At 37.3% G+C, this 18,288-nt stretch overlaps 1 protein-coding gene across 1 annotated transcript in view; it reads right to left on the bottom strand.

Moving 5' to 3' along the window:
- Positions 1-18,288, bottom strand: part of CDKAL1 (CDK5 regulatory subunit associated protein 1 like 1) — a 284,435-nt gene that overhangs the window by 166,015 nt on the left and 100,132 nt on the right. Inside the window, exon 8 of the mRNA XM_060774897.2 lies at positions 67-170. Within this exon, the coding sequence (XP_060630880.1) occupies positions 67-170 (104 nt within the window). The remainder of the gene's footprint in view (positions 1-66; positions 171-18,288) is intronic.

Raw genomic sequence — 18,288 nt, forward strand, 5'->3', positions numbered from 1 at the left:
TTGATATGAATTTTCATTTTATAAAACTCATATCGCAGAATATGAAAGCAAAACAGAACTACTTACCTTGAAAGGACTGCTTGGTTCTGTTTACCAGTTCTTCAATAGAATAACTTGCTAGTTCGCCTCTGGCATGCTTAGTTTTGCAGTAGGTGCACGCATTCAGACAACTGGGGGAAAAGTATGAAGTACTTTAAATTCTCGATTTTTAAAGCAAACGCATACATTTATCTCCTCCACTTTGCAAAATATATTTATATGCAGTTGTTGAAGTTGTCTACAACTGCCATTTACTATCAAACAAATCTGACTTTTGACCTTTTCAAGGCAAGTGATGTATTTCCTCTCAGAGATGATTTATGCAATATTTGTCAGGGTTAAAATATTCAGCATTCTTTTGCCTCTCAGCCATTTTTCTGCCAATGGAATAAATGCACTTAAAAGATGCAGACACTCAGGCAAAAATAAAACACACAACTATTTTACTTTCTTTTCTAAGTCTTGGTTCATGGTTATGTTACTGTTAGCTGATTATGTGGCATTTAATGACTCATCATTCATCAGTTTTAAAGAAATCTGCACAGACATCTTCACTGGGGCCCCCTCCAGAGGACTGCAGGTATGAGACAGAAGAGAAGACAATAATTCAAGAAATTAATACTGTATCTAAGTGGTTCTTAACCTGTTGTCCACCAACCACCAGTGGGCCGTGAGGACGAAAATCCGATCTTTGAGCCTCAGTCCTCTTTATTTATTTTATTTTATTTCACTCCTTTTGCATCACCTGCCACTCCTTCCCTGTTGCTGACCAGCCCCTTGGATAGATCACATCAGCTCTAGATTGTTAAATATGGTTTTCTGTGAGCATGGAGATGGCGACTACTCGATGGCATATGTTCTGTATCAGATACTAGAGCTGATGTGGTCTATCCAATGCAATTTTCTGAATCACCACCTCAAATAAACAAACCAAATCTAAAGTTGACCAAAAACTGATTCGTAACCCTTTTGGTACTAATATTGAAGACTGGTCAAAGTGGTCCCTGGTCAAGTGGTCCCTGGTCAAAAAAAGTTGGGAACCACTGCTATATACAGTACAAAAAAATGCATTAGTTAATTGAAATTAGCATATAATGCTAGAGGTGTGGAAGAGGAAATCTCACAGTTGGTGAGATTTATGTCAAAGCACATTGTCTCCTATTGATACTTCACAAAAGCTCGTGAGTTTTATTTTTATTGCAATCTCTGCAATTTGTACAAAAAGCTTATATGCAAAGCTCTCATATTTCCTCCTCTGGAGCAAAACACTTGCAGGAAACATGTTTGAGCAAAAAGATGCAAATAAGCCAACCAGGAGTACAAATTTAATCGTCCACATAAGAAGGCAATATTCATCAGTTTTACATTTTGCCTGTGCAGAAATGTGTAAAATTCAATCTCAAAAATGCTTAAAAGCTCCTTATAACTGGAGAAAAATCCCCATAATGTCTCAGTAAGTAAGTTAAGAGAAGCAATTTTTCATTTACTGACCAAGAAGAGCTCTAATTTTTTAAAAAATATGATTATATAATGAAGACAAGGCTGCCTTCCAAAACTGACACAGGTCCAAACAAAAACTCTCTTGAAATCAAAGCTAAGATATTGAAGCGAATCACTGCAGAAGTACTAAGTTGTTCCAACCTTTGTGACAACCTGCATGGAGGCAAATCACTCAGTTACCCCAAATTAAAGGATCTGGAGAGTCAACAACGAGAACAAAGTAAAGCCTACTATAGAATATTGTTGTCCTGAGTTTACTACAGCATGGATGGCAGTTGTTTCCTAGAGATATTTCTGTTAAAAGGATCAAGAAATATAGGTTCCACCAAAACTATTGACTGTGGACAAGGTAGGTTGTTTTATAAAAAATTATTAAGACATGAGTAGCTTCCCTAAACACTGAGCAACCATATTCTGTAGAATTTGCCAGTTCAGACTTGGGGAAAAGTAAATAGAAAACAGTGGATCCTTGGTATCTGCTTGCATTTAGTTCATAGAGTTACTAACTATAAAGGGGAAGAAATCACACTAAAAAAAACTTGAGGAAATAAATAAATCAAGATCTAATATCAATTGGTTCCAATATTGGCAAGTAAAAGAAAGTTACAAAGAAGACAAACTACGTGACTTTGAAGTCAAAGAAACAATCTGGGACAAAATAATGAAAAAAAAGACAAGCAAATTATCAAAATCCTATACCAAAAAATACTAGAATGGGAAACTGAAGAGGAAAGCATCAAAGCCTGCATGGTGAAGTGGGCAGCTGACGTAGGCCATACTATACAACTAGACAAGTGGGAAGAAATATGGAGAAAAAAACTAAAATATACTTATTCAATGGACTTAAATGAAAACTGGATAAAAATGTTCTACCAGTGGTATTTAACCCCACAAAATTGTCTAAATTCCAAAAAATAGTGACAGCAGATGCTGGAAATGCAAAGCACACACTGGTTCCTTTCTACATATGTGGTGGAACTGTGTAAAAGCTAGAGATTACTGGAAGGATATTCATAAAACAATACAACAAGTTTTGAAAATAAGATTTAAGTACAAACCAGAATACTTTTTATTAGGTATGTTTGACTTTGTTTTAGATCAAAACCAAGACAAACTTTTGACCTACATGATGACAGCAGCAAGACTAACGTATGCAAAACTATGGAAAAAAGAAATCACTCCAACCAGAACACTATGGGTACTAAGATTATTAGATATAATGAACATGGACATACTGACTCCCCAGATCTCAAAAAGAAAACGGACTGGACACCCCTGAAATGTTTTCGGAAAAATGAAAATCTGGAAATAATAGTAGAAGAAGCACACAGAACTATTAAATTCAAACTTTAAAAAGACTAGCACTATATAAATAACTCTTGTTTACCTTTACCTTAGATTACCTTTTCTTCGGCGCGAAGATAGGAAGTACCAAATTTCTGTTCCACTCTTGCTCTATTTTCGGATTTTTTATTTATTTATTTATTTATTTATTTATTTATTTATCTCTTTTTTAGAAATTACTTTATTTATTTATTTCCCACTTTATTTCCCACTTTTCTATACTCATGAAATGTTCCCCCCTTTTTTATTGCATCACTAGATTTTTTTTCTTCAGAAAAAAATTATAATTTTTAAAAAAGATACCTCATGGATGTCTACATCTGTAGAGACCCAAGTTTCATTATACACAATGCAGTAGTAAAATGGCAAAATCAAGGTTTTCCATGGAGGGCTAATATGTTTTAGCAATGTAAGAAAAACAAAGACCAATCTAGAACTGCATTATTATTGAAAGCCAACATGAATATAGTGCAGCTACCTATATAGGCTATTTTGTATTTGTTTCTAGTAATTGAAAACAGATCTAAGTTTTCAGTTTGTTTACATGCCTCTAAAGAAAAGGAAAAAGTCTATTTTTTTCCTGCAGTGTCTGAAACTAACACATCTTCATAAGCTGAAATTTGGTCTTCCTCTCGTATGTGAACATGAGGATGAACAGATGGGAATATGTTATCTGAATTCAACACTACACTGAAGTATAAAAAGCTCACATTAACATCTGGTTTTAAAATCCTTATTATCAAGGTTAGGAAAACACGAACAAAAATTAGAATGCTAAGTCACGGCCAACTCCTTATTCCTTAGCCATGTTTAAAGGCCAGTGGGACTTTAAGCTATCCAACAGTCCTAAGCAGAATGAGTGAGATGTCCCAATGAACTGTTCTGAAACTGGCTTTGTTCCATTTAATCATTAATTAGGAGGTCGGCGCTGTGGTGGAATGCAAAGATTAATTCTGGCAATTTATTTACAAAGTGACATCTAAAAGTACTATATGAAGAGTTATAAATAATGCCAGTTACTAGACAACAGCACAGAAACATATTTGAAAAGATTTTTATGCAAACACTGTTTCTAGGAATATTCCTGAATCAGTTCATTATACTTAGAACACTCACCTATTTTTTTCCCCTTAAGCCATCATAATATTTTATTTTTCCCTTAGCTAAGTGAACTTTAACCTATTCTGAATAAGGTTATTAAACCCCGAAGTAGTCAACAATGATAAGGTTTTTAATTCAGTCCAACAGAGGTAAGCCTTAGAATATGGTTGTCTTGAATGCTTTTTTTACCTTTTAAATACTTCTCTTATGCTCCTGTTCTACAAATTTTATAAATATTGTATGCAACTGAATACCTGGATTAGAGAGCCAAGAGCAAATGTTTCTTCTTATCTGCCTAGAACATAAACCTGCTAGAAATTTAAATCTGTAAAATACATCACTGGATTTAGGAATAGGAAATGCAAGACCGTGGTGAAGCAAGCACTTCAGAGAAAACATGACTTCAAAGCACATTTTCAGACCAAGAGAAAGTAAAGGAATAGTTGACTCACAATTACACAAAGCACCATATTTTTTTTACACTACTTTGCTCATGTTCTAAAATGGGCTGAATCTGAAGTGATATGCTTCACAGTTGGATGTCGGAACAACTATGACAGAACAGGGAAAAGACCTTCCCAAAGTATGGCTCTCATCTGAAGAAGAAAATGAAAACAGACAGTAGTGCAGACATTAAAAAGATAAAGTGCTTTTCAGAGAACGGTAATCAAAGAACTCAAATTTTATAAGCCAATTACAGCTCTCAGAGTGCATTTAGATTCCCACTTTATCCATCTCTGCTTGTAGAAGCCAATGCTATGCAACAGATAAGGAAAATATTGGTTCATTTCTAATTTAACTGGAAGTCATGTGCAATTACACAACTGGATTTTCATCAAGGCATGGGGGTGGGTGCTCCATTTGTTGTTGCAGGAAGCAACAGGATAAGCAGTGCAACAGAGCAATGCTGTGATTCTGGCACTAGCGAGCAACTGACAGATAAATGCTAGTTATATGTGAAAAGGCATCTTCCAAGTGCCTTTGGAAAATTGTATTCTCTCCATTCCACCAAAAACAAGAGGAAAGTCAGACAGCCTCAGCCAGCATTAGGAAGATGAGTTACCAGAGGGAACTACCTTTGCTTGCCACAAATAAGTCTGCAACAGACAATACGTCCAGCTCCATATAGATATAAATGACTCAACAAAAAACATTTCACCATCAAATGCATACTCTTCCCTAGTGTTAAGAACCCTGGAGGTGGGGGAGAAGGGATTTTCCAATATTGTCTTTATAGGACTTCCTTTCAAAAGAATAACTGATAGGTAACCATCAGTGAGGGTGAACTTCCTGACACATTCAACTCTATCCAACTGCTTAGAATGCTTCCGGTGTTGCCTTCAGACCATCTTGAGGAAACAAAACACAGAAAGGTGCTTTGAATTTTTCTTACCCAAAGTTCAAAAATGTGGAGTCCATCAAAACTCTCAAATTCTAAATGCATGAGAAATAACTATAAATGATGTGTTCCAGAAACATGGGAGAAATTAACTTTAAAAAAAAAAGATAAATTTGCAAATATGTTTGTGTATTATTGCCTGGTCTTAGACCATCCACTTATGAATAAACAAGAAGTTGCTTACTTACGGGGAAAAGAATAGAAAGAAAACATGAGAAGACAATAGAGAAAGAGAGAGGGACAGAGAGAAACAGAAAAAGAGACAGAGAAGAAAATTAATGTAGCTAGATGTTTTGAGAGTGAGCATCTTGGTCTTAAGGATGACCAAGTGTGATGACAGCAAAACCTGATTTTTATGGGAAATTAAGAGGCCACCTATAAATGGCAGTGCTGATCTGGAGTGGGATACTCCAGATCAGCACAGCTAAAGTCCACATTGCCAGCCACCAAGATGGCTTGGAGGCTGGCAGGTGGCTACATTGTGCAATCCCGAGGCAGCCCAGCGTCTGGATGGTGCCCCACAACCCAGTGATGTCAGAATTGGTTTGGTGCCACCGGACTGCCATCCTCACTTTGCCCCTGTCAACTGGCTTTATGGTGACCATCAGGCATAAAAATAGCGGTGGTCACTGTTCGGCACATGTATTGATGATAAGCGAAGTGACATAAGGGAGTGGAGGGGTGGGGAGACAGAAGGAATCAATCCCTTCTTTCCCCCTTCTCTGATTGCAAAGGCCTAAACAACAGGGAAAGCGGAATGGTGGTGTGAACAGATGAAGTAGCTTCTTAATAGAAAGTGGCACTAAAAGTCACACTGTCTCAAAATGTGGGCATTTATTGAGAGGGAGTTAAATACTACACTGGGTGTAGCTCTGTGGAAATGCTAGAGAAGGAAGTTGCCAAGAGTAGTTGCGGGAGGCAAAACTGTACCCATACATCTTTCTGAAAGAATTATAGATTGCTGTACAAGGGTCTAAGCACCATTTAGAGCACATGCAAGATTATTCTGAGATGTTTGTTAATAGTTTCACCAACATTTGCTGGAAGTTATACTGTACATTCTTTCACACTCTAGCCACTGTTGTTAAACATATGGATCACGGAAATAAATATAGAAATATGTACTGTAATATACATATTTTATGTGGTTTTTAGCCTGGTGACATTTTTTTCTTTTTTCTATCTGTCAGGATCTACTATCAACAAAAACCTATGCTCTAGATTCTGATGGCTTATTATAAGATGCAAATATCATGACATTTTAAGACCTATGCATCACTTTCAAAGAGATATTAGCAGGTGATACTTGATTGATGAAAGCTGAAGAGTACTTTGCCACTGAATACCATTTTGTAGCTTTGTAGTTCTGACACAGCAAAGTAGTAAATAGAAAATAAATACCTAAGAATCAAAGTTAGTCAAGAAACACTGAAATCTGAAAAAAGACAAGTTATCCAAAGGGCTTGAGTCCTTGTTGCAAACATTCACAGACATGGAGATGAAGGCATTTATTTATACCATATACAAACTAGGAATCTGATGATAAAGGGAACCTTTAAGCAGAACAGATGGGAGTATTTGACATTTCAGAATCAAACTCTAGCTTAGACCAATGGGGAAAAATCAAAGGCCCACACAGATGTGATACTGTCAGCAGTCCTCTCAAGAAAGCAATCTGGGAACTGCCAACTGTTACTTGGCAAAAAAGGCTGTCTAAACCAAACTGCTATGGCAGTGTCTGTTTTGTAGCTCAAGAGTATCATTGATGAGTACAGCAACTGCAGAAGCAGAATGGTCAAGCATTTCCTTGAGTAATCAGTCTCATTACCCCCATCTCACAAAGCAAAAGGTATTCATAAATACTAAAGTGTTAGCAAACTTGGGTGTTATTATCAGAAATTTTAAAACAACTAGTTAAAAAGCAATTCCTACTTAAAGCAAATAAAGTATTTAGATGTTTCGTCTAAACCAGGGGTCCTCAAACTTTTTAAACATAGGGCCAGATCACAGTCCCTCAAACTGTGGAGGGCTAGATTATAATTTGAATAAAACATGAATTAATTCCTATGCACACTGCACATATCTTATTTGTAATGCAAAAATCACTTTAAAACAATACAGTAATTAAAATGAAGAACAATATTAACAAATATTTTGTGGGCCTGCTTTTGACCCTGAGCGAGGGCCAAGTAAATGACCTTGGAGGGCCATATTCAGCCCCCGGGCCTTAGTTTGGGGACCCCGGTCTAAACCGTTCAAACCATGCAACTCCCTGTAAACATTTGCACATATCTGTTTCCGAGTGAATACATATTGATAGAGCTTACCTGATATATATGATGCTTTCCAATTCACAGAAGCACCAAATATTCATTGCAATCACTAATAATAATAATAATAATAATAATAATAATAATAATAATCCTTTATTTATATCCCGCTACCATCTCCCGAAGGTCTCGATGCGGCTTACAAGAGGCTGAGCCCAAACACATCAGTAAAAACAACAACAACAACAACAACAACAACAACAACAACAATAATACAGACAATAAATAAAACCATAAACAAAGCAGTAAACATTAACAATAACACCATGACGCATTAGAAACCTGTGGCAGGGCCAAATGTAGTAGTTAAAATTTTAAAAATAATGCTGGGCATGACCAGGTGACATATAACTAGGATAGGTATTTGGAGAGGGATGGAGCGAGCAGACAATCCTAGATCACTAGTAGTGCATTTAGGACATATTGCTTAGGGTTTCCTTATTCTGGGAAGGCACACTGGAACGACCAGGTTTTCAGGCTCCTCCTAAAGACTGCCAGAGTTGGGGCATGCCTAATGTCCTTGGGGATTGAGTTCCAGAGTCGAGGGTGTCACTAATTAGTGACACTCGCTGGAACACCCCAGCAAGCAAGAGTCCAAAAGTGTCAGGCTCAAACCCAGAACCTCAATCAATGGCTGATACCAAATGAGAGACTCCCCCCAGGCACACAGAGGACTGGGCGACTTGGAAGGCACTGAACAGACTGCGTTCTGGCACCACAAGATGCAGAGCCAACCTTAAGAAATGGGGCTACAAAGTGGAATCCTCGATATGCGAATGTGGAGAGGAGCAAAACACTGACCACCTGCTGCAATACAACCTGAGCCCTGCCAAATGCACAATGGAGGACCTCCTTGCGGCAACACCAGAGGCACTCCAAGTGGCCAGCTACTGGTCAAAGGACATTTAATCAACTACCAAGCTTGCAAATTCTGTGTTTTGCCTGTTTGTTTGTTTGTTTTTGTTAAAAATGTAATACAAATGTCTGGTTGCTGATGACACACTAATTGCTATTTACAGTGAAGACATTATAAAGAAAGCAGTACCTGGAAATGTATAATTCTTTAAATCAGAACAATTCTAACAGCCATGTAAGTGGGGGGGGGGGGGGAGCATAATGCAAAATAAATAAATAAATAAATAAATAAATAAATAAAAGTAATAGCCTGAGCCTGATAATGGCTATTCCAAGATATCAGGTATAAGTGACAATTTGCCAGCCTAAAGCCACAAAGTATGTTGTATCATGAAAACAGATATTCATTTTGAAGCCACCAGCACAATTTTGTCAATACTTAAACCAATTATCATTTTAGAATGAAATCATCATGTACAGCTAGAGAAACATACAAAAAGTGGGTCTGTGTATGACTTGCTTTATTCATATGTGTATACACATCTCTAAGTGTGGGAGAAGAAAGACAAAAACTCAGCCAGCATTACAAAACACTTTAAACTATTTTATTTTATTGCTATGACAAGGCCCAGTAAACAGACCATGAAATATTTTCTGCTATTCTCACCAGCTACTCAGAATTCAAGTCCTTTAATTATAAATGGCATTAAATCAGCAGTAGCAACTGGAAGGGGGCAATGGCCTCTTCTCTGATTTCTTTTACTGTCCTCCTCCCATGCCCTATATTTTAATGATAGCAGTTGAAACCTAGTAATAGGCATATCATAGGTATCACTGGGCTACTGAAACTAGGACTATAGAAAGAAGAACTGAAATGATCAATTACTGAAGTACTCTATTACTAAACAAACAGAACAGGATTTTAAAATTAGGAAAACATTTTAATGTTTCTGGCTAAGCTTGCATAAGTACATACACACTATGATAAATAAGGAGTTTCCATTGGTTGGAAAATATATTCTTGATATTCCTCTACACTGCAGTGGTTCTCAACCTGAGGTCCCCAGATGTTTTTAGCTTTCAACTCCCAGAAATCCTAACAGCTGGTAAACTGGCTGGGATTTCTGGGAGTTGTAGGCCAAAAACATCTGGGGACCCCAGGTTGAGAACCACTGCTCTACAGAATGTTTCTTCTCTGTCTAGCGCTCTCTAGTGGCCTCCACCCAGATAATGGAACAGTACTGATATGAAAATATATGGCTAACTGGAAGGTATTTGTTTCCTAGAAATGATATGGAAATATTTGACCTATATTTCAAAATCCTTAGTAGTTTATGCTAATTGTATCTTTTCTTTGAGATACCAGATTTTGTCCACATTGACACAGGGCCTATAGATTTCATTTTGATTGCACAATAAGCTGTATGTGGGCTTGTGCTTGAAGATATTGTTGAAATTCCTATCCAATGTCTGTGGCTAACTGGGACAGGAGAGAGTGATTCTACAGATAAAATAATCAACTGATTTAAGTTAGTTTCTGAGCCCAATTCACTGTGCTTATTTAGGCCATTATTACCCTAAATGCTTTAGGGGATTTGAAGCCTGCATGTTTCAATATAAGCATGTCTGTACTCTACATCTTGTGGTAAAGAAGTCCTCTGAGATGTTGGTGTTAAAGGTGTGTTTGGCAGGAACATAAGAGGAGCTCTTTTCTATGGATGAACATAGACTTAGATGTTTTCTCTTTTGGGAGGTTTGTCTCACCACTTCTTTGGCCAGGGATGTGAAAGCCTCTCTCTTTTAAATTAGGCTCACACTATCAGTTGGCCAATTTCAAGATCTTTTGTTCTGATACTTTAAATGTTTTAAAGGCAGCTTATTTTTATTTTTAGGATTGTAGTTTGTATTTTTATGAGATTTTTTTCACTATTAGCCAATTTGAACACTTACGTTGTTTAAATATACTAACTAAAAAAAGATAAACCATCTTTGGCAGTGTTTTGGAGAATAAAAGGTCAGGGTTAGTTATAATCCTGAGATCTGAATGAATAATTAATTTACTCATTAACATTTTCTTAAGTTTATAAGCGACTTCCAGCATAGTGCAAGAGCCATACGCTTGTCTGAAGTCTGACATATGCCAGGGAGGCCCTCCTCTATATCCCATCAATGGGATCAATGCCCTGCATAAGGACATGGCAGAAGGTCTGTGGCACCTCAATTGTGAAAACTCCTCCTCTTAGATACCCGATTGGCAGTAATTTTGGTTTCATTCCAGCATCAAGTTTAAGCTTGACACTTTATAAAATATACTGGGGCCTCATGACATCATGGTTTCATGCTGCTTCAATTTCTAAAGTATGCAATTGTTCAATATCTTTATTTTTATTGTTATACATTTTATTGCTTAGAGATTCAATTCTTCCAAATGATTTCATTGCCCCGAGATGTTTTGATACGAGGTGGGACAGAAATGTTGTATATGAATAAATATTGAAGAGCCTCTAGCTTACAAACACATCTTATGCTAATCTCTTACACACGCCATAGGAGCCAACAAGCAAACTGTGATTTGTAGTGGAAGTTTGCATATTCCTCCTCTCAGCATATCCTGCCACAGTATCTCTATCAGGCCAGCTATAGTTACTGTGAACTGGAAGTGCCTTCAGGCTATAGCTTCATGGCTGGTTATGAAACAATTCCCTATTGATAAAAAACACAGTCTTGCATCTGGTTGCTACAACAAACCGAGGTTACTTCAAACTATAGGAAAAATTGTGAAGCCGGAAGAACAGAGCATGCAAGTTAATAGAGTTTACGGGCTTGGTAGAGTACAAGTTGAGTTGAACCATTAATAAGAGAAATTCATCCTAACGGCAAGCATGTATTTTCAAGACATTTGTGCATTTGTAGGCACACCATTTTACAACTCTTCCAGACACAATTTTTGTGGTGTTCCTTCTGTCACCCATCATTTTGCTCTTCCTAATTGATCATATGCTGCTTTTGTCCTCTGAGTTTGTATAATCTGGCCTGTTCTATAAATTGAGCACAATTTATAGAACAGTGCCTTAACTGCTTTCAAAGTATGTTCAGTGCAACCACTATACAATCGTATTTCCTTAGCACACACTATTAAATATATTTGTATGAAAGGTACAACTTGAGAGACTAAATAAATAGAATCCTAAGTTTTCAGCAGTGGGACTTATTTATCATGTCAGGAGCAACCAGACATTTGTATTACATTTTTAACAAAACAAACAAACAGACAGACAAATCTCAAAGTTTGCAAGCTTGGTAGTTGATTAAATGTCCTTTGACCAGTATCTGGCCACTTGGAGTGCCTCTGGTGTTGCCGCAAGGAAGTCCTCCATTGTGCATGTAGCAGGTCGTCAGTGGTTTGCTCTTCTCCACACTTGCATACTATCGCAGTAGAACTGCAATGTACAGATCCAAAGCGTGAAGAGAATATGCATCTGGTTACACCCAACCTGAAGCATGTTTTCTAACATTTCTTTGTTGTCTCTTTTTAAATCCTAACTAGGCAAGGTCATAATAACTTACTATCAGCATTTGAGACATATTGTATTGAGAATAAACTCAATTATTAAGACCAAAGTTCTGATATTTTCAAAAACTAAAAGGAAATATTGAAGGATCTTAAATGGGAATTGACCTAAGCAAATGTTTTGCTCTAAATAGCTTTTGCACAGAGCAGAGAAAGGAAGTATGAGAATCGATTCTGTTAATCTTAGATAACAGCTTTTATCAGAATTTATTTCACACAAGGTGCTCAGTTCATTCCTTTGGTTATAAAGCTCACTAATGATATTCCTATTTGGATTGCAATGTTTAATTTACAAGTGGAAATAATTTGTTTAAAGTTGTGTGGTTTCTAAAGAAATTGTTGGGATTGCTCTAATGTGTTTCCAACACAATTGTTACCTGGAGGTAGGTATTCGCTCAGCTGAATGTAAGGCTTGGACTGATGTCAAACGGTTGCAACAATTACATGTTCTTTCTTTTCCCTTTTCCCTTACTAAAGAGTACAATAGCTTCTCCTTAAAACACACTCTATATACTGCAAACCATTCTGTAGAAAAATCAAATAACTAAACACATATGAATTTTTATGTGCAGGAATTATAAACGGCTCTTTTTTCAGAAAATGGAAAGAAAAAAGGAAATCTAACCACACTTCTGTGCAATGAGCAACACAGTAAACGAAAGAGTCCTCCAGTTTAACAGCCTCTGAAGCAATCATATAGAAAACTCAGCTAAAATGTAGACTGCTGCCTGTGATAAGAGCTATTGTGTTCGTTTCCTCAATGGCTTATGGGACAGAGCCTTTTAGAGTGGTTAAATCTCACAGGAAACATTAGGCTACAGTTAATTCTGAAACATTTAACAGGTTCTTGGGATAAAAGGTATTGTTTCCAGACTGGTCAAAACATCCGGAAGAAGGGGGTTAAGAGTTCTGTGTGAGCATGGCAGAAGCTGGCAAGCTTAATTTAGACTGCCAGAGATAGTGATCAGGCTTGCTTCCAAAAAAATAAAAAGTATGTATGGCAGTAGCTTCTGTGGGAACGCAGTCTCTGAAATAAGGGGGGGGGGGTAGAATGGTGAGGAGAAAACCATAACTCCCCCCCCCCCTCTCTCTCACACACACACATATATATATCACAATGTTCCTACAGCTTTGGATTCTCCAATGGCAGCAAAAAGGCAACATGCAGTCAGGTACCGGATAACCCAAGTATATACTAGCATGACTAATGTTATATCTTGCAAAATCAAACAATACAACAGTGTGAGTGATATTTAGCTTCCTTTTGACAGTTTAAATTACTAGTAACAGGTATCAAAAGTCTTGAAAATAGCTTACTAGGAGAGAGAACCCCTGATTAATATTCCAGAAACAGCTCTTGTAACATGAAGAGCTTTGCTTCTGTTGAAACAAAAATTGTGCTCTTGTGTGAAAATGTACCACTTCACAACACATGTGTCTCAAATTATACTCTAGATCAGTGTTTCTCAAACTCTGCTCATCCATATGTTTTGTATTTCGGCTCCCACAATTCCTAACATCTGGTAAATTGGTGGGGATTTCTGGGAGATGAAGTACTAAACACTTGGAGGAACAGTTTGAGAAACACTGCTTTAGTTTAATAAGAAAGGGGTTAACTTTATGAAGTCCAAACATCCTAACTTGAGTTAAAATGGTAAGCATTCTAGGAAGCTTTCTAAGTTACACTCTGCTTTCCAGCTGGGACATGAATTCTGTGTAGATGGGAAAAGGTCTTTCATGGCTACTACAATTAGAGGCCAAAAAAGCATTATAACAGGATGAAAAGACACTGTAGGCAAGACATTAGAAGCGCGTCGGGTGCTGAGATGCCACCAAAAACAGTAAATATTATATTAGATGGCATGATGCTGCAGACCTGGGATGACAAATGATCACACCACAACTCATATTTGGCATGGAGGCCTTTGGTGATGCCTCTCAAACTCCAACCCCTTTCCAATGTACTGGAAAACTGGTGTTTTAAATAACAGCATCCCAAGACTTTCCTCGTCTCCTCCTAGAACATAATTCTGAGACCATAATTCCAACCCTTGCTGATATAAATGAAGCAAATGATGCTTCCAACACTTCCAACGAGGAGGAAGATTATCTTACGTCCAAATTAAAAATACACAGTGTAGTTGTATATCTTTTTTGAACCAATCAAAACCAGTCGGGTTTGTTTTCAAAGCCCATTGGCTTCTCCATAAAGCAAAGATGGTTAAAACAACATATTGTGTATGAGTGAGAGGGTTTATAGAGACTGAGAGTAGAGGGCATGCTCCTTACCCACCAAAGTCAAGTAAAACAAAAGCAGCAAAAGAAAGCAATACATTTTCCTTTTTTCATCTGCCTCAACAAACTGTCTCACTTTGAGAATCTGGGTCCCTCTCTGTCATATGTGAAGCTACAGACTCCTATGTTTGCTGAGTATAGTGGTGACCTCCAGAAGGACCCATGCTCTCAGATGTGGAAATAAATACAGGGGTTGCAACGATTATTGTTATTTATTTATTTATTTCTATCCCACTTTCCTCCCAAAATTGGGACTCAAAGCAGTGAACAATGCGTAAAAAAAACCCAAAACAATTCAAAGCATGAAAACAAACATACACATTAGACATACTGGCATAGTTTGTCAGCTGATTCCAAATCAGATCACTGTAGGCTATTTTAAAGGTTGCATGGAAATCACCCTGGTTAATGCGACAGTTCAAGATGCTACCACTCTGACCTTCTGTAACCCTGAAAGCAAACACAGGTGAGAGTGCCAGTAACACTTCCAATTTTCAAGATTTTATTTCATTCTACTCGCATTAACCAATGCACCTGTTCAAAGTTCCATTCTAGCATTGTGCTACTGACAACACAATCTGGTTTTGTTTTGACAGTTCTTCCTTAGTGTTTCTGAACATTCACAGTGTAGAGTTGGAATGTAATATTATTTTACTGCAACACCCATGAGCCATAATCTGGAGAGCCCCTAGTGAGACACAACATGTGTTGGACTCAAACAACATCTAGTGGGCTACATTTCCCCCAACCCTTTTAGAGGGGATATGGAGTTGAAGTATTTCACTTAATTTATTTATAGCTATTATAAACCAGCACTTGCTTTTCTGTATCCATCCTGTTGATTCTTTCTTCTCCTTTAACAAGTTTCTAAAATAAAGGGAAGTCAACACTCTGGAAAGGAACTGTTATTTACTCTCAAGCTATGGAAAGTAGCACAGTGACTCAAGCACAATTTAATTTGCAGAAAATGAAATGTATGCCAACAAATGAGGACAGTTTATCAAAGAGAGAAGAAAAACAGACTGGCAAAGGCTAGGGAAAGCAGATGACTAAGCAACCCCTTTTGTAAACACACTCGCAGCTGTACTTTTAGTCTAATAGGAACTCTGGTTGTTGAGCAACAAGTTACCTTGCTTCAAGATAACTACAGCTTTATAAGGAGTATATAAACACTCATGACTCACAGAGAAACCCCAAAGCATAAGTACACTAGACATTTATCTCTTAAAAACAAAAGACACCAAGTCTGGCTCTGCGGTGCAAAAGATCATGGGACTGCCAAGCATTTGGAGAAAATTTAAAAACAAAATTGATAGATCTGATGAGTTGCACTTTCCTGCTTGAACTTTGCAGCAACTGTTCCTCCCGTGCCCTCTCCCAGCTACAAACTGCCTTAAGAAAAAAGTAACAAGGCTCCAGTTTAATTAAGTCAATTCAAATTATTTAAAAGATGATTTTTAAGAAGTAAACACGTTGGAAGAACAAGTTAAAGAGTAAAGACACAGGTAGTGTCTCACTTCACATTCCCTAATACAAATAGTTTCTCCATAACAGCAGTTTCCAAACTTTTGTGGGTATGAAACCCTTCAAAAGACTTTACCCCTCCCCCCCCATTGGAACCCTAACCCTGTTCCTAAGCATTGTGAACCCACAAAGTTCTTCCTTATTTTATCTACTCCTATTGTCTGAGTGCTCTTCTACACAACCATATAACCCAGAATATCAAGGCAGAAAATTCCACAATATCTGCTTTGACCTGGGTTATCTTAGTCCACACTGCCACACACAGTTCAAAGCAGAAAAATGTGGGATTTTATTTAGATGTGGAAGGGGCCTGAGTGTCTGGTATAATATAGTACATTTAGAAATAAGGAAATTGAATTTCAATTTCATACTCTGGCATAGACATTTAAAGATTTTTTTGCAGAATCCCTAGGATTCCATGGAACACAGTTTGGGAACCACTGCTCTATAGATCACCCTCACCCTTGAAGTAATAAAATGTCCTGGGTTTGAACATCCTGTACTTATTTTGTCAGCACAGGCAAGTGTCAGGGATTCCACCCCTTCCCAGGCTTTCTGCTCTGAACTCTCTTGAATATTGTATCACTGTGTTTTTGCAGTACTTGGTTACAATCCACCTCAAAAAATTGCATGAGAAACAATAATATCATCAAACAAATATATACAAAATTGTGAAAGACTTTCTAGTTCCACCACATGCCGCACAACAGCCACAGATATATTTCTACTGTTGAAAAACTGCTAAAGGTGTGTTGTTGTATAAGTTTTAACAGGCCTGGTTTACTAACATTGCAAAGATTTTCAAATCATGGCTTTAAAGATTTGCTAAAAGGCACCATTAGTTTGGGGCTGCTTTACTCACTAATAAGTGTGCATGTGTGCAAGAGAGAATGTGTGTGTACAATTACATTTTTTGTAATTATTTTATACTTTTTAAAATGTACAGTTGGCATTTCATATCCATGGATTCAACCATTCAAATTTGGAATATATATATATTTTTAAAAAAACAAAAACAGTATTATATAAGGGATGACATTTTGCTATTCCATTTTATATAATGGGATTGGAACATCCACAGATTTTTCTATCCACAGGAAATCGAGGAACCAAGTCCTGGTTGATATAAAAGGCCCACTGTAATGGTAGTTTAATGTGATCATTGCTTATTTGTGTTTTAACTTTTCTATTATCATGTTTTAGCCATTGCAGGTTGTCTTGGGTCTCATGCTTAGAGAAAGAGGGACTATAAATATAATGAAAAAATAAAATAAAAAATATCCCTTTCTCCTTGAAGACATTCAAAATAGTTCTTGGGCAAAGATTTTACAGTTTCAAATGTACTGGGCCAGAAATGGCGACACCAAGACAACTCCTTCGAAGATGCCTTCTTTTGTCTCAACAAAACCAGGGAACATGTAATAGTTTAAACCCAGCTTTGAGACACAGCAGAAAGATTTGAGCACATATTTTTCAACTCACAGCCAAAAGAGTGGCAGCATTTCCTTAATATATACGATGTCAGACACTTAAGTTAGAATAACTAAAAAACAGATTGATCTGCGAGACTGCCTTCCATTTAGTTATTGTTAACTATCTCTGGTACCATGAATATTTTATATACTCCAGCTGGTGTTCTTGCATGCTTCAAGGACTGACAGCAGAAACTCAAAAGAAATAAAAGGAGAACAGAAGCATCGAGGATAGCTAAACAAAATCAGAAAACACCACAGATTGTAGACTTAGTCATATGATCAGCAAGCCCCATGAAACTTAGGGCAGCTTAAGTTAGTAAGTATGTGAATTAAATATGATGTCACTGGAATGCATAAGGGAACAAGGTAAGGTGGCAGTCCAGAGGTCCTGAACCAGTTCTGACACCACTGGGCCATGCGTACATCATATAGCCAACAGGGCGACTCAAGGGAATGAGGTGTGGACACCCACCAGCCCCCGAAACAGCACAGCAGCTGGCCATGCAGCCCCTGGCAACTCTGATCTGGTGTACCTTTACTCTGGATCAGCATAGATTTAGGGGGCATTCTGTACTATAAAATATTTTCTCAACCTGTACCCAATGTGTTATAAGATGAAAACCTAGTTGTTGTCAATAATGTTAAATGGAATCCTAGTGAGAAGGAAAACAAAAGTATCTTATGTACTCAATTTTTTAAATGTCTACAATCAACCCAAAAAAACTCAGTTAATTTATCTGCAGGTTAATGTACTGCTACACCTTAAAATCCATTCCCTTCTCTGAATAGAGTGGAGAAAGGCAAAAACTTACTCCATCTAGAGAGCACATAAAAGAAGCACTAACCCCTCTACTC

This window comes from Anolis sagrei, chromosome 4 (genome assembly GCF_037176765.1).
Source record: "Anolis sagrei isolate rAnoSag1 chromosome 4, rAnoSag1.mat, whole genome shotgun sequence".
In the NCBI taxonomy this organism is placed as follows: domain Eukaryota; kingdom Metazoa; phylum Chordata; class Lepidosauria; order Squamata; family Dactyloidae; genus Anolis; species Anolis sagrei.